Source organism: Pelodiscus sinensis, chromosome 3 (assembly GCF_052426305.1).
Source record: "Pelodiscus sinensis isolate ZL-2025 chromosome 3, ASM5242630v1, whole genome shotgun sequence".
Taxonomy (NCBI): Eukaryota; Metazoa; Chordata; order Testudines; family Trionychidae; genus Pelodiscus; species Pelodiscus sinensis.
In genome coordinates this window covers 94,223,786-94,246,883 of record NC_143054.1, presented here as the reverse complement: position 1 = coordinate 94,246,883, position 23,098 = coordinate 94,223,786, and the positions used below count along the sequence as shown (strand labels likewise).

Here is a 23,098-nt window from a genome sequence, read left to right as displayed (position 1 = left end):
TTCCCCTTCAGCAAGATCAAGCTCCCCTCTGCATATGGATGGAGAGGTTATACACAAAGTGAACGTGTGTTCTTGTGTTTTACATTGTACTACTGTTAGATCGCAGAGGTAGGATAAAATGCAGTTTAGAGCAGTATCATTTCATTAACTGTGATAATTCAGCATGAAAAGAACATTCACGTTTTTGTATTTAAACCAGACCATAATTTCTGCAGCACAAACAAGAATATACCATAAAGAAGAATATACCAAAAAGAAGGGTTTAAATAGAAGAAGGGAGAGGAATCTTCCTACGAGTGCCCCTTCCATGTCACAAAATGGGAGTAAAACTGCCATTGATACTTCAATCTAATACAGCCTCTGTCTACCTTCTTTATCACTCCTCTGCTGACAGGAAAAATACAATAGAGTCATCTATCTCAAAGAGCAACAGTGTGACTGCACTGAGTGTCTCCTGGAGCCATGCTCCTTGTGTACTGAGATTGCATATACCCTTCGCAAACCTCCTGCCCTTCCCTTTCCACCCCAGTATCATGGGATGGCAGTATTTCTGCTGTATCTGGCACCCTCTTCACCCACAAGAGGTGGGTAGGATTTGGGATTTTAAAACAAAATGAACCTGACTTGCTTCTTCACTGTGTTTTGCAGTTCAATCTTATTCTCCCCAAGTCTTGGGATGTACAGCACTTATCTAAAATGCCAGACAAGAGCCAGGCCACTCAACATCTAGTTAACATTCTCAGCTGTGTAGGGAGTTAATGAAACTTTAATAGGGAGATAAGAAATGGTAAGGACAATAGATATTAAGAATTACCAGCAAATTCTGAATACTGTATCCATAATAAACTTAGAGATAAACAAGCAATGGAACTACAGCGGTCTTGTGTGTTTATAAACTCAGAACTGCATTGTAGTTGGCCCTGCAAGGCTGCACTATGGGAACAAAAACAGCGCAAGTGGCCTTTGTTCTTGCTCCCTCCTTGTCCCTTTGCAGAGTGGACCAGCTATAATGTTGCTGGGAATGCACAATTGACATTGCTAGCCTCCCCCAACAAGGCTTGGTATGACAGCACGGCCAGCATTATCCCAGGCCCACCAAAACACAGCAGGGAGTGCATGATACATTCTGCACCGGGATGACAGTGCTTCTGCTGCAGCTTGCACTTTTGGGTTGAATCAATCATAATTTCTCCTAGCAGCTCCTACTATAGTATAATAATAATAATAAATAATATCTACTTCCTATATAGTGCTTCTCATCTGTACATCTCAAAGGACTTTACAAAGGAGGGCTGTATCATTATGCCTCTTTTACAGGTTATGATATTTGAGGTTAAAGTGACTTGCCCATGGTCACCCAGCAAGTCTGTGGCAGAGCCAGAAATTGAATGCAGGTCTCCTGAGTCCCTGTTCTGTGCCTATGTAATATATGATGTCTCCTCAAGATCTCTGCTAGGGCAGACTGGGGTTTTAATCCACAATCTAGCCTTCCCCATTCATTTTGCATGTTTTGGTGGAGCAGTAGTGACATCAGAATTAAGTTTGTATCTATTTGTGCCTTTGGTTGAGGGACTTAATTTCTTATGCCCTATGTCTCTGATTAATAGGCTCCTATCAAACACACCAGTTCCACTGCTGAAAGTCCATGGGCAGAATCCATGGAGTCACACTGACTGCAGAGGGGCTCTCCTTGATTGCAAGTCTACCCTCACACAAGATCAGGACCAAAGGGGTTGCTTACATTCCATCATTTGCTGTAATATGCTGTTGGTGTTTGAGTTTAGCCATGGCTTGTTCTCTTTCTGCCTTTTTTTAGGTCTCTGGTGAGAGTGAGCCCTCATCTGTGAAAGCAAGAGAGAAAAATGAAGCTCAAGATGAAGTGAAAGACGGTAATGCTGAGTAGCTCCTCTGCTCCTTTTTTCTATTCTGTAGTGTCTTAGCTTCACGGTATACTGAAGCACTGGTCCATGTTTTCCATAACGCGTAAGAGAAAAAACCAGCTACTTGATAAACCATATGAATATAGCTGTGGGCCACAACTTTCCAAGTCTGAAACATTTTAAAATGAATTTATAGATCGTGTCCTTTGAAAAGTCTAGTAAATCTTGCGGTGATCTTACAGTGGAATGTGTTGGTAAAGGTCCGCTTTAATGGCTCAGTCTTTGCTCTTCATTTATTGCTTTGGTTGTCTCTCTTCTGCACTTTCAGCACAAGAAACAAGTGCTCTGGGCAAGTTCATCAGGAAATACAAGAAAGTGAAAGCAAAAAGACTAAGAAAAATTGAAGGATTTCCCATATATTTAGGACTCAAAGTGAGAGGAAATATCAGTGTTTAACTAGTTGATTATATTCATGGAGAGGACAGAAAGTAGGGGGAGTTGCTTGTTTTTATGGGGTAGGTTCTGTCATGCCCAGTTGAACAACAAGGTGAGTTACAGAGTGAGTTTATAAAGACCAGCCCAACCTTTATACTCCCATGAAGAGGCAGGGCCTAATTGAAATCTTGGCCTGTGTAAAAATCTATGGCAGAAGTCCCACTGATTTCAATAACTCCAGATTTCAACCCATGTTCTTGACAGTAGCTCTCCAGCCCGGTGTAGCTCTCCAGCCCTGTGTAGTAAGCGGTTGTGGCTGGTTTGCCTCTCCTATGTTTTCTGGCACTTATATTGGGGCTGTGTAGCTGCTCATCTCTGTATCCTTGTGTTACAATTGAGTCATAGTTAAAGCTAGTCAAGCCGTGAATTTGGCCTAAATACTTCTGTTATTTTTGTAGAGAATTACTCTTTCCTTTAAAAAACAAAACAAAAACATCCAAGTGATTGGATGGCATTTAGATTGTATACTGAGTGCTGGGCACTTTGTAATCACATAGACAAAAACCAATTAACCACCTTCACATGACTAGATCATTTCTTTTTAACTGTATCACCTAATAAACTATTGTTTTAATTTTAGAATGTGGATATGAAGTATTTTGGAGAAATAGCTAACAGAGGGTTAAATACAAAACATAGATAATGTAAAAAAGAGAGAGAGGTTGAAATGAGCCCTACACAGTTCTTGTGTTTCCAGAAGCATTATTAATCATACCCTCCCTGCTTTCAGCAAACCCTTTGCTGTTAAGAGCTGTGAACAACTGGGAGAGCTGCCAAAATGCTGGGTCAGCACAAGGGAAGGAAGAGAAGCCTGGTGTTCGTGTCAATAAGCTACACTAAAATTTGGGTCTGGAAAATTACCAAGCAATTATTGCAGTGTTTTATCACATCTGGTGCTTTTTTTTCCAGTGGCCCGATGAACCCTTTAGAAATGGGAAGTTCTGAAAGGCAAATTCCATATGCTAGCTCTCCCCAGCACAGATTGCAATGGGCAAGGCAAATGCAGCCTGCTTACATCCTTCTACACTTCTTCTTTTGCCAGCATGCTAAAGTGGGCTCCGCTCATGAGATTAGAACAAGAAGAAAATCAGTTCATTTTTGCAGGAAAGTCATCCAACCTGAGATGCGTTAAAAACTGCTGCACCTGTTTCAGGGCTGTGCCATGATCCCTTTCTTCAAAACTAATGAGCTAATTGATGTTATGTAAACAGTGGATGGCTTTAAAGGCAACACAAACATGTTGTCGGGTTTCACAGACACCCCATACTTATGAAATCTAAATCCAGAGGCCTTATTGTAAAGTTACAATGCTTTAACATTGTATGCAAAGTGAACTAGTACCATCCGTTATAACAGATTTTTACTTTTTCTTAGATATTTAAATCATAGTGATGCCTCTGTTTTCTATGTCCATATTTTTAAATTTGTTAATGGATGTGAAATCTATGGTTTCTCACATTCTGAAAGTGACAATTGCTCCTAATTAGATATCTGAAGTGTTCATTTCCCAAGAGCATCTGACTGGGGTAACAAATTGAGCATGATGATCATGGCGCTACAATAATACCTCGCTTTTACTATTAGCAGATCTGAGAGTGCTTTACAGAAGTGTTAGGCGCTCCAGCCCCATTTTACATTAGGAGAAATGACACAAGGTCACTAGCAGGCCAGTAGCAGAACCAAGACTAGCACCAAGGTCTATAATGATACTGAACATTCCATGGATCAAGTGAACTCAGATTCCTTGATTCTGTTCCTACTCCCTTTTTTCTTCTACTCTAACCTGAATACTTCCTTGGTTGAACAGACGTCAGCAGACTCAGGAAATAATGTGAAAGGATCTCCATTGTTCGCATTTTTTGTTCTTTCCTGACTAGTCCAATCCGGAGGTGGCAGGGAGAGGAGGGGGAAGGGAGTGAGGAGACACTTCAATCTAGTCAATTAGTCCTAGTATATAGGGAGGTTCATTTATTTGAATTGCTTGAAACCTCTGTCTCCATGGATTTTATATGTATATCTACATAACAAACAAAATCCAAAAGATACACATTGAGCTTTCAAAAATCATGTGTTATGCCTGTTGGAAATTATAACAATCTCACATATTTAACCATCCACAACTTTCAGTCCTTTATCAAAAGCACAAACCCAAAAAAAAAAAAAAAAAATCACACAGCATTGCATGAGGGTAAAAAGATGCAGTTCTCTTTATATGATCATGTAAAAGTGCTCAGTTAAGAGTTAAGGACAATGAGAACATGTGCTACTTCCTCAGGAAAAAAGGTGTGCTAATTAAAAACATTAAAAAAACCTCCTGACAACTCACCACTCAGAGAAGCTACAGCCAAAGACAAATTACCAATGTTGGTCTATGGCTGGTTGTCTCATACGGCTGGTTGTCTCAGATTTAAAGGGCCAGCTTCCAGGTAAGAATGGAAAGTAAGATGCTGAACCAAAGCCCAGTGTTCAGGCAGTTAAAAAACAGATGTTTCTAAACTCTAGGAACTCTGTAAACTCTTCATTCTGGCTGGTCCCATGCATGTGAATATTAGTCAGGAAAGAATGAGGCAGGGTTGGGAATGGGAGAGAGTGATTGTTGTCCTTAAGTGTACCTTAAGTGGATTGTTGTCCTTAAGTTGACAGAACGCCCCACGTATCTGTCCAGGAAAGAGGTCCCGAAAATGCCCTAGTAAGTCCCAGATGTTCCCAATCCTCCTTTTAGTGCTGAGGTGGAAGAAGGGGATTGATGGAAATGGGAGAGATGTTAGTTTGCTAGTTTCAGTTTAATGCACTCATTAGTTCAACAATTGTTTCCCAGACTTTTCATAACTCTACTCTGCTGTATTCGGACCTGTTCGACTCCAACAGGCGATAATGGCAAAACTCCCATTGTCTTAACTGGAAGCAAGATGGAACTCCAAACATTCTGTGTTTTAGTTTTTCTATTCCAAAATAAGAGAAAAATCACCAAACACCACAAATAAGGTCTAGTTTTACCTCAGTTACATAACTCTTTGAAATAGTAGTACCCCTGTAACTGAAGGAAGAATTGACTCTTCTGAAAAGTAATGCCCTAATTTACTTCTTTAGGTGTATAAATAAGGCCTGGAAGATTATTACAAAAGTTTTTCTTCCTGCTGTTTTTTAATGTTCGTAATAAATGACTATGCAGCCTGGAAAACTCTCTAGTTGGAGAGCTAGTAAAACAATGACAGTTTAAAACTGTTGGTTAGTTTTTGCATTCAATGATCAACTGGCATTTTTTGAAAAAGGATGTGTTGATTAAAGATTAAACCCCTCCAATAAAAAGTGAGACTTAACAGTATACATTCCATGGGACATCTATTATGTTCTCCTGGAAAGACCAGACCTGACATTTCTAATGTTCCTGACCTTTTTTGTTTTTGTTTTTTTACACAACACTGAAGTAAAATAAGGGTGCAGGCCCAGTTTTAAAACACATATTTTGCACATCCCCTTGAATATCCAGTATTTACATTCACATTTCTCTCATATGAAACTTTGACCACAACTGGCAATTTGACAGCACAGCAGATCTACTTCCTCTTACAGCTATTTCCTAGTTTATAAAAAACAAAGCAGTAGGACCAGGACTGTACAAACATCAAAACCCAAAATAAGAACAATAGCATTTCCACACATCTTTGAAGACTGTATATCATTACAAAGATATCTGTACTAAAAAGCCCCCCAAACTCAGCCCATCCCATAACTTCAATCTAAACAGAGGGCTGAAACAGGAACTATTGTATTACATTTTTGCTAGCAACAATTCTGTCCCAAGCTGATATGGGGCAAAAGAGCCACGGATCACACGTAAGCCACATTAACCACAACATCCTGATAAAAATAATAATAGAGGAATCCAAATCCTATTTCCCCTTTTACAATTAAAAACAGTTTTAAAACATTAAATACTGGGGCCAAATATATTTGTGATGTAACCCAGCTGAAGTCAGTAGATTTGGTGGAGGGCTGAATTTGGTCCTACAAGTGTTGTGATTGTCACATTTTATATCTTTTTACTGAAACTATCAGCTCTAATTTCAGCTTCAGCTTGATCCTTTACATCTGCTTAGTGAAGCATGTGAGGTTCTAACACAGCTGAGGCTGAAGCTAGTCTGAAGAGAGAAACTAGGCGTACATGTATATTTTACAGTTCTTTTACCCTACCACTCATAGCTTTATACTTAGTTGTGAGTAGAATAAAAGCATCTGCCCACCCCCTCCAAAATCAAAAGCAGTCTTGCTCTTTGTTGCTGCTTCAGCCTCTGTTGAATTGATCTCAAAGCCAGCCCTTCCTTGTGAAAACTCCAAGGGCAGTTTGCATGGGATGGTCTCAACTCCAAGCACTCTGCAAATAGTTTTTCTTTAAATAGATACTTTTCAACAAGTATGAGCCACTTTTTTTTTAAAATAAAAAACAAAATGTTTTATTTTATAATGTATTCTTACACTATTTGGATTTGCAGTATTGGGAGACAGCATCACTGCTTAGGCTCATGGGAAGCAGAGAATAGCTGGAGTGCAGTAGCACTTCAGTTGCATCCTCTCCCTTACCCAGCCTGTCCCCACCATAGCCTTTACACCAGGATCCGTGAGAATGAGGTAGTGTAGAGAAATTGCTCAAGCTAAAACTGTTTCCTTGGGGGGTGGGCAGGTTTGCCCCTATTGTGTGAGGAATTCAGGGACACCAGAAAATTGGCACCCCCTGAGTGGTTCATTACACAACAACTAGTCTATACAAACACATACTCTTATTATGGTTTCCCTCATCCTTCCATCCCACTTCCCGTTCCATTGTTTTTTTACACTTTCTTGCAGCATCGTGTGTTTAAACAGATTGTGGGCTTTTGGGGGCAGGGACCAAAGGGCAACACCCTGGTCCCACTGAAGTCACTGAGAATTTTGCCTTTGTCTTCAATGGAGCCAGTGTGTTTTCCAGCATGCTTATACAGATCCTCTCACAATGGGACCAAGAGCTGTGGAGGAATACCATGTTACAAATAAGGGTAGTGGAGATAGCATCCACGTTCTGACACCATCAGAGCCCTTGACTGACTGGGTTCTTTTGGATACTTTGTGATAAGATAAATTGTTTTGTGAATTGACTAAAATTCTTCTTTTACAGAAAAGAATATTTAAAATGATTTTCCTCCCCTGAAAATACTTTGCATCCTTCTGTCTCCTGACACTAGTAATGCTTTGGGAATGAAAAGCACCTGTTAATTACTTATGAAAGCAGGCTGTTTCTGGGTTAAATGGTAAAAGAAGAACTGCCTCTATTTTAAAAAAATTGTTATTCTAAATCATTTGTTCAGTGCCCATTTCCTTATAGAGGGCAACAAGGAAAGAGAAGTGGTGTCACATTGCATGCTAGCACTCGCCTCTGCCCGCCTCTTCGTCATGCAACCATCTCTGGAGCAGTGTTGGGAGATTCGAACTCTACATGATGCGAAGGGGCTAATAATATCAGGACTTAGTCATGCTATATTAAATTCCCCACCCCCATACGCCCATCCTGCATACCAGTTTGATACGTGCAGGACAAAGAACTGGCATTTAGGGTAGCCCTTAGAGGCATGGCTGCTGAAGGAGTTGTGTAGCTAATGGTTGCAGAGCATCAGAAGAACAGAGGAGAATGGGAAGCTGATCTGAGTCAAGCTTCTTGGTTCTGGTAGGTCCCAGGAAACTATGATCCATTTAGAATAGAATGTGCTTTTCCATAAAGGATGAAGAAGATATAAACTCTTCCTCTTGGAAGAATTATTCAAGGGCAACTCCATGAGATGAAAATTCTCGGCTGACAATAACTCCTTTGAAATCACTGGCGTTACATCAGCAGATATTTTGCCCCCAAAATTTCTACCCCCTGCACAGGACTAACCTATCTGGAGTTCTAAATATTCACTTTCATGCAAACCAGAGGATGAGAGAGGCAATATTTGAAAAAAAGTTGACTTTTTTCTCCCCTCTGTTTTCAGATCCAGAGTTCAGCCATGGCATCAGTGAAAAGACCAGCCTGCTTGAGGATATGCCAGTTTCTGAAACTGATCTCAATTTAGAGATTTCATTTGCAGAGCAGGCAGCCAATCTCAAAGATGGCTCAATCGGCGAAATGTGCAAAGGCAAAGAGGATGATACACAACTTCCTGTAGGTGCTTCTCATTTATTGCTGTAGTAATTTCCTAAACTTTTAGTTTAGCCTGCTTGACTATGTTTCTATGTTATGGGTTGAAACAGGAAGATTCAGAACGGTCTCATTGGATTGGGTCCCTTCAGTGTGTCTGTTATTGGAGAGCAGCATTCAGACCTTAATACCTATGGAAATCTTAATTTTATGCTTATTATGCCTTTTCAACACTATAGCTTATCTTTACTGCCCTACCAAACTCATGGTCTATTTTGGTCATACGATTTTTTTAAATGGTAAATTTCATGATTTCATATATTTAAATCTGAAATTTCGTGGTGTTCTAGTTGGAGGGGTCTTGACTAGGGATGTTAGCAAATGTTTATTTTTGTAAATGTATAATTGCTGAATTTTTTTTTTAAGCCGACTTCCCACGTGCACCAGTTCCTGCCTGCCCCCTCCCCCCTCCCTATTGCTTGATTCAGAGGCAGCAGTACAGGTGGGAATGGACAGGCAGCTCCACAGGAGCCGGTATGTGTAGGGAGCCAGCTTGAAAGCTGGTTTCCCACATGTACCAGCCCCTGCTTCCACCCCCCCTTCACTGTTGCCTCTCAATCAGAGGCAGCAGTACGAGGGACAGGCAGCTCCACATGGATCAGCTCCTGCCTGCCCCCCTGTGCTGCTGCCTCTGATACAGAGCAGCAAAGGGGGTGCGTGTAGTTGTTAGAATTAACCAATGAGCCCAAGCTTATTGTTTAATCATGTAAACGACTATACGCTAACATCCCTAGTCTTGACCTAAAAGGAAGTTGTGTGGGGAATTACAAGGTTATTGTCTGAGGGTTGTGGTATTGCTACCCTTACTTCTGCGCAGCTGCTGACAGCAGCATTGCCTTCAGAGCTGGGCAGGTAGAGAGCAATGGCTGCTGGCCAGGAATCTAGCTCTGAAGGCAGAGCTACTGCTAGCAGCAGTGCAGAAGTAAGGCTGGCATGGTACAGTATTTCCACTCTTATTTCTGTGCTGCTGCCTGCAGAGCTGGGCCCTTTGTCAGAAGCTGCCACTCTCCAGCCACCCAGGTCTCGTAGCAACAGTACAGAAGTAAGAGCAAAACAGGCATAGTACTACCACCCTTATTTCTGCACTGCAGCTGACAGAGTGCTGCCTTTAGAGCTGAGCACCCAGCCAACATTACAATCACTGTTCTCTACTTGTCCAGCTCTGAAGGCAGCACAGTAGTAAGAGTGGCAATACTGTGACCCTCCTAAAATTACCTTGTGATCCCTCTGCACCTCTCTGTTGAATCAGGACCCTTCAGTGTGAGAAATTCTGGTCTCTCCAATGAAATCTATTAGTACATGGTAAAAGCACACACAAGGCCAGATTTCATGGGAGCACACCAGATTTCACAGTCCATGTCATGTTTTGCATGGCTACAGGATGAATCTCTCTAGTCTGGCATGCTGTAGTCTGGAAACACCCGTGGTCTGGAATAATTTTAGTTGGCCAGATGTCCACTTATCATGGGTGTGGCCAAGTTTCCTGAGGTCCCATAAAGTTTGTTTACAGCCACCAATCCTGGCTCTCAGTGTTCTCTGCTGTTATTTAACTCTAATTTACCCCTAAATGTTTTCTAAGAGCTCAGTAAGCAGAGAAAATGTTAGCAATGATGCTAAACAATATTGACCTTCTGTTATTTGGCAAGTTCTCTGGTTCAGCACCAGTCAGGTCCCGAGGGTGGCAGATTAGAGAGGTTCAACCTGTAATTAAATCCTTATCAGGCAGCTGGTTACATCCACCAATCATTATTTAAGGGCTGGCTCAGCAGCCATGCAGTTTTCAACCCCTAAATCAGCTATGACCCCAGAGAAGATGGAGGATTATGAAGGTCTCCAGGACCCTTTCCATCAGAGAAAATGACATGTCTAGTTTCTGAGTAATCCAGTTGTTGGGTTGTTGTACTTTCAGAATGATGCAACCTGTGTCTGCTAGAGTTAGACTTCCTGAATCACAGGAAGTAGAAGTAAAGTCAAATAAATCTTACGGAAAGGGATTATCCTTTTATTTTCTGTTTGTTTAGTGCCTAGCTAAGCAGGCCTTGTTCTATGAGTGGGGGCTGAGGTGGTATGGTAATACAAATAATAAATATGAAGTGAAAAACAGGGAGCCCCCTATTATTAATAAAAGGGTGAGGTGATTTACACACACATATGAGGACCTATTCCTGCCCCAAAGAGTAATCATCTGTGACCAGAGTTGTCCTGAGGAGGGTGCACGGCCTGGGGCAACACCCTTCCCTCCCCGCAGTTGCTGCAGACGCACACCACAGCAGCAGGATGGCCTTTATACGTGTCGCTTTTCTTTCTCTGTCAGGGTGTTGAGATTGTTTATTTGCCATGATGCAAATCCCATGTTCTAGAATTTCAGATTGCCAAAGGACAAAACGGGTACCACAAAGATCGGTGACCTGGCCCCACAGGACATGAAGAAAGTCTATTCTTTAGCACTTATTGAGCTAACTGCGCTGTACGACTTACTCGGGACAGAATTCAAGCAGCAAAAAGCCATAAAAGTCAAAATGAAAGGTGAGTTGTACAGTTATAAACTACCCTGAAACAAAGGCGTCCGTGTGGGGTTGTTTAAGAATGATTCCAAAAGAAGAGAGAGACATTTAGCTGGTAATATAGGCCCTGATTGAGCAAGGCACTTAGCATACACTTTAGCCAAACAGCTCCATATTTAAACAGCCGCAGAGACATAAACTGTTCCAGCTAAGGAGGATTTTAGGGCTAAAATCCTATAGCAGCTAACTTTAGCAATAGATCATTCTAGGCCAGGCACTGAGCAGATGTCTTAGGGAGCAAGGAAAGGAATCCCATCTAGACTGCCTTTTTTTCTTTCAAAATAGGTTATTTCGAGAAAAAACCCTTCTTTCGAAATAACCCTTACTCCTTAAAAAATTAGGTTTAAAGGTTATTTCAAAAAAAGGTTTTTTTTCCTCAAAATAACTCCATCTAGACTGCGTTTTTTTTCTTTCTTTCAAAATAGGGTATTTTGAAAAAGCGCCCGGACGCCATTATGCAAATGAAGCACAGGAGACTCAAATCTGTGCTTCATTTGCAATTTCGCTTGGCTGCATTTGCATTCCTCTCTCGAAAGAGGAATGCAGTGTAGACATACCAATATATACCAGGGTTCTGCCAACAATGTTGAGGCAGTTCTTGTAGCAAGTCACTCTTGCATCAAGCTGGTGGAGACTATGGATGCTGCTTGACTACCTTTTCAAAAGCTAGGAATATGTGGAAACCTCTTTCAAGTTGCAAGTGGTTTCATTGTTTTGGTAGCTGTCTGCTTTTCTGACCTTCTGCTAAATGTTTTACAAGAGTTTCAAATGTATTATTAGTTAATCACAAACCTACTTTGGCCAAAACCCTATTGTCAAGGTTCAGTGGATGTGACAGTGAAATAGCTCCCTTTAAATAATTGAAAGCAATAGAGATTGTTGAGAGACATACAGCAGGGTACAATTGATTCCGCTGAATACACTCTTCACTTTACAGTAGCAGAAAATAACTTTTTAAATGCAAAAGCACACACCCAACCATCTTTGCGACCTTGATTCCCAAATGAATTTCCACCATGCAGAAGTGCCTGTACTACAATCATTAGAAAATGGTGTGTAGGCAAAATACATTTTTTCTCTTTTTTTTTAATTGCGTATTTGTTTAGACCTTCTTACCAAACCTATGTAGTTTTAATTTAACATGATCTCCATTGTGTTTCTGAGATGACTTCCAGCAGATAAAACAAGTACATTGACTACAATATTTTTCCAGCACCCAACCCAAAAAGATGAACTTGATTTAGGGGTTCTACAACAGTGTGGGAAAGAGGTAGCAGAGCGTCACCCTGCCTCCTGGGAAATAGACTGGCTCAACAGCTGCTACTCCAACCTCAGATGAAGATCCATCTGTGGGGATGTCTACTCTACCTGAGGGAGCAAGTCCCCCAGCCAGGGCCCATGGAGGCATGCTAAGAGGGCTTGCAGCAATGTGATAAAATAACTGTACACCTTGCTTTGATGTTGAGACTCAGAGTCTGTGCCCAGGCTCGAGCCCCAGCCCAAGTTGCAAAATGAAGTGAAGTCTACATAGCTATTTTTTAGCAAGCTAACACAAGTCTATAGACCTAGGCTACGGGAGTGGGGAGGGCACAGCTTGCTTCCAGAAGCAGTGTAGATTTGCCCTGTAGCTTCACTGCCTCTTTCCCCTCTCACCTGCAATGTAATTTGGCCAGTGAATCCATATGGTAGTGGGAGAATGCCAGGAGTCCATGCAGAGGTTTCACACCTCTATTTTCAGCAGAGCTGGCTTCTGCAGCATCTCCCTTTTCCCACATCTTGCAGCATGGTTTGGCCTAAGGCTGTTAAATACTGGTTCATTTACTAGTTGAATAGTTGATGGAATTTCGATCGACTACTCGACTAGTCGATAGGCACTTCCGTATTTCTCCTTTGAAATGTATAAGAGCCCCTACAAGGGAATGCGGAACTCCACATGAAGCCCGGTGCCAGCAGGAAGTCCCACTGACTCCGGGCTCCACGAGGGCTCTTGTGCATTTCAAAGCAGAAGCACCCTCATGGAGCCCAGAGTCAGTGGGACTTTCCACTGGCCCCGCGCTTCACGTGGGGTGCCCGCTTTCACATGTACAAGAGTCCTAGCAGGAACTCTTGTGCATTTGAAAGCGGAAGCGCCCTCATGGATCCTGGGGTCAGCCTGCTGCTTTCAAATGCTGCGTGGAGCTGGGGTCAGTTTGGGACTCCCCAACTGACCCCAGGCTCCACAAGCTTTGAAATACTGTGTGTGGAGCCCAGGATCAGCTGGGGAGTCTGTAGCTGATCCCAGGTTCCATGGAAATGCCACAGAGACTGGGGTCAGCTGGGGACTCCCCAGCTGATCCCAGGCTCTGCACTGCATTTCTGCAGAACTTGGGATCAGCTGCAGACTCCCCAGTTGATCCCAGGCTCCGCACTGCATTTCAGTGGAACCTGGGATCAGCTGGGGACTCCCCAGCTGACTCTGGGTTTCGCGGAAATGCCACATGGAGCGCAGGGTTAGCTAGGGAGTCCCCAGCTGACGCCGGGTTCCATGCAATGCTGCCACTTTGAAATGCCACAGCAGCATTTCCAAGGGGCAGTGCTGCACAGCTGATCCCAGGCTGTATGTGGCGCTGCCCCTTTGAAACGCTGTCATGGTATTTCAAAGCGGTAGCTCTGCACGGAGCCCTTACTGGGCTCCATTTGGTGCTGCCGCTTTGAAGTACTCCCTTCTCCTCCTCCCTCCTTTGCTGCCTCTTGTCTGATAGAGGCAGCAAAATGTGGGGGGAAGCGACTAGTCGACTTGACTATTCAATAAACATTTGCTTATCAGATAGTCGACTGGTCCTTAATATCTTTAGTTTGGCCAGTGACCCATGTGATAGTGGAACCACTATCCATTTCCATTAATGTTTGGGTGGCTAGAAAAGCTGGAGAGCACACAGCTCTGCTGCGAAAAGGTGGGAGGGGAGAATGGTGAAACCTCTGCACTGGCTGCCTGTAGCACCTCCTTCCTTACCACAACAGACTCCCATGAGTTCTGCTGGGATGAGGATTTTGTGCATGTGTGTACAATGGGATTGTGCTGGGGGTGGTAGCAGCATGTGAAGTACCACTCACCCCTCCCTTGGGCTCACAGCTGAGAAAGAGAAACAGCTGCTTTATTGAGCAGTGTTGGAGCAGCGCGGGAGGGGGGAGGTGCAGGGAGTCTGCCTGAGGCTCCCCGCTTCATCCAAGGGCCAGATCCAGTGGTTTGGCAGGCCGGTGTGACCCACAGAGGGTATTTTGCCCAGGTCTGTTCTATATTCACACCTAAACCTCACTTAAAAACCATCTTTAACAAACAGGAATATTCCACCAGAGAAGCCGATCACATCATAGAATGGGCCACCTGGAGAACCTGCTTCAATACAGAAAAAGAAGCCTTCACTGACCACACAGTCTCCTTGTTGTCACCTGCCATCCCACATGGGAATCCGTATAGGTTGTCATCAAACAATGACAACCCTATTTGATGGGACAACATCCTGAAAGAAATTGTCCTGAACCCTCTCTTCTGGCCTTCAAACAATTGCCAAACCTTGCCCTGCTCATTTTTTGCAAGCTTACCACAGACCAAGACACACCAACAGAAAGTGACACCACATCTTGCCAAAACAACAGTTAGAAAACCTGCAGAGAGATCTCCACTGCTTTGATGATTAATACCCCCCACTTCCCTCCCACACAATACACCTTTCAAGATGTTTTATATCAGGGGTGAAGAACCTCTGGGCTGGGAGATGCATGCAGCCCCTGGCTTGGCTGGATCTGGCCCCGGAGGCTCAGAGCTTCCGTCCCCGCAGCATTGGGGTGCCTGCACTGGCACTCCAAACCCCCTGCCCCCGCTGCCGCCCCACTGCACACAATGTACTAGCCTGCCCCTCACCCCCCATGCTCTGGTGTACAAGGGGAGTATGGGGAGTGTCTTTCTCCTCAGTTGGGGACCACAACAGTGAAGGTTGCTTTTTGTTTGGTTTTGTTGTTTTGCTTCTCACTTGTGTGCGGCCCCCAATTGATTTTTCTGTGGGTCACTGGCTCCTGACCCCCAAAAATTTCCCCACCCCTGTTTTATATGAACAAGGAGTCTAGTGGCACCTTAAAGATTAAGGCTACATCGACTCTGCAACGTTATTTCGAAATAACAGAGCATGTCTAAGCTTCAAGCCATTATTTCACAATAATAGTGAGCTGGAGGACGTCTTACTTCGACTCCTAGAACCCTCATTTCACAAGGAGTAAGGGAAGTTGAAGGAAGAGTGTACTTTCTTCAGCTTCCTGCTGTGTAGACAGTGCCAAAAGCCGAGTTAACCTATATCGACTTCAGCGATACAATTAACGTAGTTTAAGTTGTGTAGCTTAATTCAACTTTTGCCCTGCTATGTAGATGTGCCTGAACAGATTTATTCAGGCATAAGCTTTTGTGGGCAAAAACTCATTTTGTCAGATGCATCGTTGGATTTTTGCCCACAAAACCTTATGCCTGAATAAATCTGTTAGTCTTTAAGGTGCCACAGGCGACCTTGTTGTTTTTGCAGATACAGTCTAATATGGCTGCTCCTCTGATTTATTTTTCATATGAAAATTAAAGCCAACTCTTCTTCCATACTCTTTGTAAGTCCTGGATAAAAATGGCCATTATCTCATTTCATATAACTTTAAATTATTATATGGGCCTATATGTTTATGGTAAGTTTGTTTATCTAAAGCAGAGCAGAGCAGTCCTGCCATAAATTTATAGGCCCATATAGTAATGTAAAGTTAAATAAGAGGAGGTAATGGCCATTTTTTAACCAGGGCTTACCAAGAGTATGCAACAAGACTTGGCTTTAATTTTCATATAAATACATTCGTTTTTCAAGATGCATTATCATCCTATTTGCTCCATAGGATGCAAAGCAGCACAATGAATGCTCTTTTTTCAACACATAGAGGGAGAGGTCTGTTCAGAGTAAAGTAAATCTGATTTATAATAACCCCTATTTAATTTTAGCAGGTCAAATTCTTGGGATGCTTACTAAAATCTTTTGCAGCTAAACTTGTATTGAGTGATAAAGATCTGGGTCAACAGCACAACTGTTTTCCACAAATCAGAATCATGCAGATTGTTCATTTATGCATTTTGCTTCACAGTACTGGAGAGTTCGTGGATGGCAATTTGAAGGTAAAACAGAAGGCTCCTCTCTTATGGTTGAAGGAGGAGATGAATGAGAGTTTTCCTTTTAGCCACGTGCTTTGTTTAATCATGCTCTGAATGACTTGATTGATGAAGACATTCAGATATGCTGAAGAGAAGGTCAATGACTCTGAATATATTGAATAGTCTTATCTTTTGGAAAATGTGTTTTGTGCCTCTTATCTCATGTATTGGAGCAGATGTGGATAGTGTCTCTATTTTCTCTTCTTTGTATAGACTCTGGTCTTTTTGGTGTCCCACTGTCAGTTTTGCTGGAACAGGATCAGAAGAAAGTACCAGGCACCAGGATACCACTGATCTTTCACAAAGTGAGTAGGCATGAACAAGTCCATTTGTTACAAACCTACTTGATTCCAGAGGTGATAGCATTTGTCTTGGATTCATATGCTCACTATAATCAGTTTTCCACAGTGACATGCCATCTCTATACTGTGAACCTCAAACGTAGTACTCCACTCCATTAGAAGGAACTGTAGCTTTTATTCAGGGCTGTGCTTTGTGTTATTAATGCACTAAGTTGGATATATGGCCTTTATACTGTTCTCTACTACGCTAACTTCAGTTGAATTAGTGGAATAGAGACTACAATTCAGTAACTTATTGTAAGTTGTTTATTTTATAAGTATTGTGAATTGCTATTGGCATGCTTGAGTGTAAGCATAGAATATTTAGGGACATCTAGTGAATTATTATTAGAAAAACACATTACTAAGGTGTAGTAACTCAGCCATGATTTGGTCAGGGTTTATTAGTAAGCCCATATAGCCAGCGTTTAACACCATTCCAGGCCAAATTCTGCTTAGGAGGAGTTGTAGATGGTTATAGGAGAATAGGCCAATATTTTTCAAGACAAATCTTGGAAGTTCTGGAGTGGCCTTTTAGAGGTTGTTGGGAGCTTTTTTGTTGTTTTTGCCATCAAATCAAAAGGACACCTATAGTAATATCCTCTTTCTCTCTAGGCCCGTGGTCACCAACCAGTAGATCGCGATCTACCGGTAGATCTCAGGGGCTCCAAGAGTAGCTCTTAAGCCCTCTCTGAACTGCGTACCTGCGCAGTACATTTACATTAGATTTCCTCATGTAATGTAGGCGGGGCTTCAAGGAAGGGGCGGGGCAGTAGATCTTTGACTGTTCTGAGACTTAAAAAGTGATCTTGGGTGTAAAAAGGTTGGAGACCACTGCTCTAGGCACTACTGCTGTATCATTCATGCCAGAAATTACATTCTAGGGACTAAAACAAAAAAACCCACACAAAATAATTTTTGTATAAATAGGGAAATATATAAATGTTTTTCTCATTTCTCTCTTCTCATCTCTGCAGCATATCCATCACTGGACTTGCGTGTTCATCAAAAATTAAGAGAAAACATTTTCAGGGATTTTAAAACATTGATTGAATGCCACTGAAACAAATCAATTTAACAAGATGACTTTTTAAAATAAGCATCAATTTTGTAAAACAAAACAACCCTTTCCACCCAAAAAGGCCCCACCAACTCTGTCATTTTCCTTCCAGTTTTGTCAATTTTATGAACACTGGGTAATATCATAACATTGATTTTTAAGCAGAACTTGCTATAAATTTGATTTCAATAGGGAGTCCTAATTAAAAACTAATGTCATGATATGGCCTACAGGGCTCCAGTAAAAATTGGAAAAGCTAATTCCTGTATCAGAACTCTTCAATGGTGATTAAAATTTTTAAGAATCATGGAGACCAGCTCAGATCTCCCTAAGGCGGGTTCTACTTGACTTGCAGTCAGTAGGTCAAGACTGTATATCTTTTTAGAAGATATGCTGTAGATCAGCTAGAAGCTATGAACTTAATCAGAAGTTACTGAGCGAGATTCTATGGCCTATGTTCTGCAGGGAGTCATACCAAATAACCATAATAGTCCTTTCTGACCTTAAAAGCTATGCATCCATATATGGAATAGCAAATAATCCCCTTTTTTTGGTGCAATTAAAAATTCTGCTCTACAGCATAGTTTATAGTTCAGAAAATAGTTGGCACAGAAGCATGTACATTACAAGTGTTGTCCAGGTTAAACACTGCATAAAGTATTAATTTAGGCAATAATAGGTGTTGTAATCATTTGATATTTATGGATTTCTTCGGGTAAAGATTTATCCCTTGGTGCACACAATTCCCTATATTCTTTATCTAATCCATTACATTGTCACTTTATCAGGGCGATTGTACCTGTACCGCCCCCCTCCATCATCAGGGCGATTGTACCTGTACCGCCCCCCTCCATCATCTCCAAAGTCACTCACTTAAAGGCTTCTGCCTCCTCCTAGCTGTCAACTCCCCTGAATGGAATCTTGCATCTCACTCCCCCTGACCTCACATTTAAGGCTGCACAGCCCCCCTGATCTAAATTGTGTTACCCCAGCAAGCCAGACTGCCTAACAGGCCAGCACTGCCTCTTTTCTTTTTGTTCAAGGGCTATGTAATTTAGTTACAATTTACTGCAAGTTTTTCATTCCCTATCTCAGTATAAAGTGTTGACATTGCATTTTCCCTTTTAAAAACAGTCTTAATAAAGTAGATGAAAAATAAAGGAGCAGTATCAGGTGTTCTTTGTCGGACATATATAACCGTATTAATGATAATCCGCTTTGCCAATCATTGGTGTTCAAAACCAGATTTCACTGTTCCATATTTACCTCTCAGTTGCATTTTAATTAGCACCTTGGCTTCATGCTGCTTGATTCTGTTTATTGACAGCTGATTTCTGAAATAGAAGAGGCAAAATTGGATACAGAAGGACTTCTTCGAATACCAGGAGTAGCAGCAAGAGTAAAGGTAAAATATTACATGGACTCTCAAAATCCTGAAAGCCTATACTCATTTGCTGTTTTTACTCTTTGCTTGTTAACACTTGTGTAATGGCAAGATTGGCATCGAAGTGTTAATAAAACTACATAAAAACAGATTTGATTTAGATTAGCCAAAGAGATGATGTTTTGTTCCAGATTAAGTTTGGGGAGGAAATCACAGGTTCAAATGAAAGCTGAATCAAGGTTTAGGTTCAGATTCTGCTGTGCCAAAATCTCATGAGTTGTTCTCACAAGATTTCCAAATTCTTTGTCTGCACCTGGATCAGAGGAACCATCTGAACCAGATGACCAGTGGGCTCCTATGTAGGCTGTATGCCACTATAGGGTAATATTCCTTGGCCTAATTAGATAATGTGAAGGGCCAGTTTCAACCAGAAGCATAAAGCAACCAAATGGCACAGAGAATCTTTCCCATTATCTCTACAAACAGCATTACAAACTACTTGTGTCACTATCCACAGTCTTTGTTCACATTACAGCATGACTGCCAACTACACCAAACTGTAAGTCAGTATTTGCTTTCATGAAGAAAAACAAATGCATGGTTTGATTTACACCAAGATGAAGCTTGTTATAAGAACAGTCTAAAGAGATTTTGAAATTGTAAATAGAAAGAACATTTAAATGGATTCAGCTGCCTTAAGACATCTGCCAGAGACTGTCATGTAAAACTTTGTCCAACAGCTGCTTCATTAGAAACAACAAAAGGAAAAGAATATTATGGAAACTGGCTTTATTGATTCACCAGTAACTAAGATGTTTCATGGCTTCGTTTAGTACTTTAGTTTCCATTTTCCACCCAGTTTCACATTTTTGGGGTGACTTTGGAATTTTGTTTTGTTTAATGGGAGGAGATTTTCCAGAGAAGAGATCATTCATCAAGTAACAGCAAAAATGATGAGAATCAAAAATCTCAAACATTTGGAAGAACTTCTCCTTTGAATGAACCTATTTTTTCTGTAAAACATTGAGGCTCCGTCTACACTGCACTATTTTGCACAAGAAATATGCAAATGAGGTGAAGTGTGGAATATTGCGGTACCTCATTTGCATAATTAATGAGCAGCCGCTTTTTGCGCAAGAGACTTTTGCACAAGAGGCGCTCTTCCTGAAAAAAAAGCAGGACGGCTCTTGTGCAAAAGGGATTTTTTTCCACAAAAAGGAGCTGTGTAGACGGCTGCGCAAAAGCCTTTTGCGCAAATACAGAGCCTAATTAATTATGCAAATGAGGTGCCACAATATTCCATGCTTCGCCTCCTTTGCATATTTTTTTGCACAAGAGGGGGCAGTGTAGACATAGACTGAGCATTTTCAATGTTTTACCCATCGAGTTGAGAATTTATCATCACATTTTGGTGGGTTGGGTCCTGGGTTCTTTTCCCTTGGTGCCTAGGTGCCTCCAGGTCTCCTGAGACATCCAGTAATCTATTAAATTGAATGAAATCTGAAGTAGGAATCCTAACCAGTTAACAGCCAGTCCTTGGCTTCCCATGTGTCCAGCTCCTCCTCTGAGTGCGCAGGGGAGGCTTCTGGCTCCGTCAGTCACTGGGGCCTCACTGGCCTGTCTGGCAGGCCTTTTATATCCCTGCCCCAGCCTCCTGGTTTCTGGTCAGGTGGGTTTTAGTCAGGTGCTGCCCACCAAAGCTCAGGGAGGGGTGCCTCCCCCTCAGGGTGAGTGGGAGGCCATTCCACCCCACTACACTGCATAAGGCAATGTTGAAGCAGTCAGTGTTGTTTGATGCTGCTTACTCTTCACTGTGTAATACCCAATCCCCAGCTCAAAGAAAGAGCAGGTTTAAGGTCCAACACTAGTGAACACTACCATGGAAGCCATTCAGTAGGGATTTGAACATCTGTGCACATATCCAGGGCTGATTTGAGATTTTTCACAGATACCAATCCATCCGCAGGTTTGGATATTTCCCTCTTCAGTAAGGGCAGGTGTACAATAGACCTGGAAGGCCAGGTTAAGGTACACAACTTCAGCTATGTAACATTTGTAGCTGGAGTTGGCCTACCTTAACCCAAGCTTGGTACCTTCTTCACAGAGGGAGGCCGACGGGAGCATTTGCTCCCGTTGGCTTTCCTTACTCCTCGCAACTGGGAGTAGTACAGGTGCTGGCGAGAGCTGCCCTCAGTGTTCGATTTATGAGTCTTAACTAGACCCGCTAAATCAAATGATGATCTCCAGCACAGGGAATGAAGACGTGCCTTAAGAGGAAAAGGGAACTTTGCCTCAGTGGAAAGTATTGATAGGAGACTCTGAGTCTCAACTTACATAATTATCTGGCTCTTATCAGGCTCTTTCTTGCACAAAGTACCATGTGACCTTAAGGAAGTGGTGCAGGATTTGGCCCTGTAGGTGTGCCAATGCCTTGGCAACAGATATACTGTCTGGTGTCCATTAGAATTTGGTTTTAATTGCACAATTCTAATATTTCTTGTCTAGAGTTTACCTTTTTGTAGCAAATTAGTAACAGCAGGTGGTACTTGAATGATAATTTCAGATGCTTTTTTTTTTCAAAGGGTGGAAAATATTGCTATAAGGGAAATGCACAAATCCTCCACCAGCATCAGTAAAACTGCATTGCTGGTACTTTCTATTCTGCTGTCTTTCAGGGTCTTTGCCAAGAGCTGGAAGCAAAGTTTTATGAAGGGACTTTCAACTGGGAAAGTGTAAAGCAACATGATGCAGCAAGTCTTTTAAAACTCTTCATCCGAGAACTTCCTCAGCCACTGCTCACTGTGGAATATCTTAAAGCTTTCCAGGATGTGCAGAGTAAGCAGTGCCTCTTCTGTCTCAGCTATACAAAGGTGACACTACAAACAGCAGCATACTAAATACAGAGAAGAAAATTGTCTCAACAAATATGCCTTTGCTGTAAAACCATTTTCACTAACAGTATGTGAGCCTGAACAATACATTATATAGCAGTAGGATTAATTCTGTCCAGGAAAGGTTGGCTGTTGCTTGGCTAGTGTTCAAATGAGACTTTTTTTTCCCCACAGAGCAGCATGCATTAGCACACCTGGGAAAGAAAATACACAGATTTATATAACAGTATTTGGGAAACATTAGGGCTATGTCTACACTTGCGGCTTCTTGCATGAGTAATATGCAAATGAGGCTAAGCGTGGAATACTGCCCCTTCTTGCACAAGAAAAACCCTCTTGCGTAATGCCGTTACATCTATTACTTTTCAGAAGGAGTGTAGACGCTCCTTCTTGCGCAAGAGCCTCTTGTGAAAAAAATGGTGGCTCATTAGGTATGCAAATGAGGCTCGGCGATATTCCATGCTTAGCCTCATTTGCATATTACTCGTGCAAGAAGCCACGAGTGTAGACATAGTCTAGGTGAACTATAAGGCGAAGGTGATTTCTGAATTGTCTTCACTCACGGCTAGCTTGAGCTAGAACTTGAGTGTTGTCCCTACACTGACTCCTGTCCACACTTAACTCGAGCTAGAAAATGTTAAGTGGGGCATTACACTAGAGCAGGGGCAAGGAAACATTTTTGGGCTGGGACCCACTGACCTTCAGCAAAATCAATCGGGCGGGGGTAGCAGGAGCCAGAGTGCTGGTAAGGGAGTAACTCAAGCTCTCTGTTTCAGTGAAACAAGCCCTAAAAAACTACAGTTAAAATATCAGCAATTTATAAATTATCATTCTCTTTAAATAAGCCGCAGTGAGGAAGTTACAGTTCAGCTGGAAATCAAACAGAAATGAAATATGCTGCTTCTGATAATATTTTGAGACTATTTGGTATCTGTCAGAAAAAATGTCAGAGCTGTTGATTAGCATCAGTTCCCCAATAGTCAGCCAGTTACTATGAGAATCTACTCCACCATCAACTATTGCCTAATAAAGCACCAAGCTGAGCCAGAACACCCACTTG

General features: G+C 42.1%; 1 protein-coding gene and 1 long non-coding RNA gene across 3 annotated transcripts in view; one reads left to right on the top strand and one right to left on the bottom strand.

Moving 5' to 3' along the window:
• The window catches only part of ARHGAP18 (Rho GTPase activating protein 18), a 95,046-nt gene that overhangs the window by 49,905 nt on the left and 22,043 nt on the right, over positions 1 to 23,098 (top strand). Inside the window, exons 4-9 of the mRNA XM_006118580.5 lie at positions 1,817 to 1,889; positions 8,381 to 8,550; positions 10,947 to 11,112; positions 16,576 to 16,667; positions 19,091 to 19,168; positions 21,823 to 21,982. Of these exons, the coding sequence (XP_006118642.1) occupies positions 1,817 to 1,889; positions 8,381 to 8,550; positions 10,947 to 11,112; positions 16,576 to 16,667; positions 19,091 to 19,168; positions 21,823 to 21,982 (739 nt within the window). The remainder of the gene's footprint in view (positions 1 to 1,816; positions 1,890 to 8,380; positions 8,551 to 10,946; positions 11,113 to 16,575; positions 16,668 to 19,090; positions 19,169 to 21,822; positions 21,983 to 23,098) is intronic.
• The window catches only part of LOC149524678 (uncharacterized), a 72,041-nt gene continuing 66,710 nt past the window's right edge, over positions 17,768 to 23,098 (bottom strand). For both annotated transcript variants that reach the window (XR_016349170.1, XR_016349169.1), the window contains one exon: positions 17,768 to 19,097. This is a non-coding gene — a long non-coding RNA (uncharacterized LOC149524678). The remainder of the gene's footprint in view (positions 19,098 to 23,098) is intronic.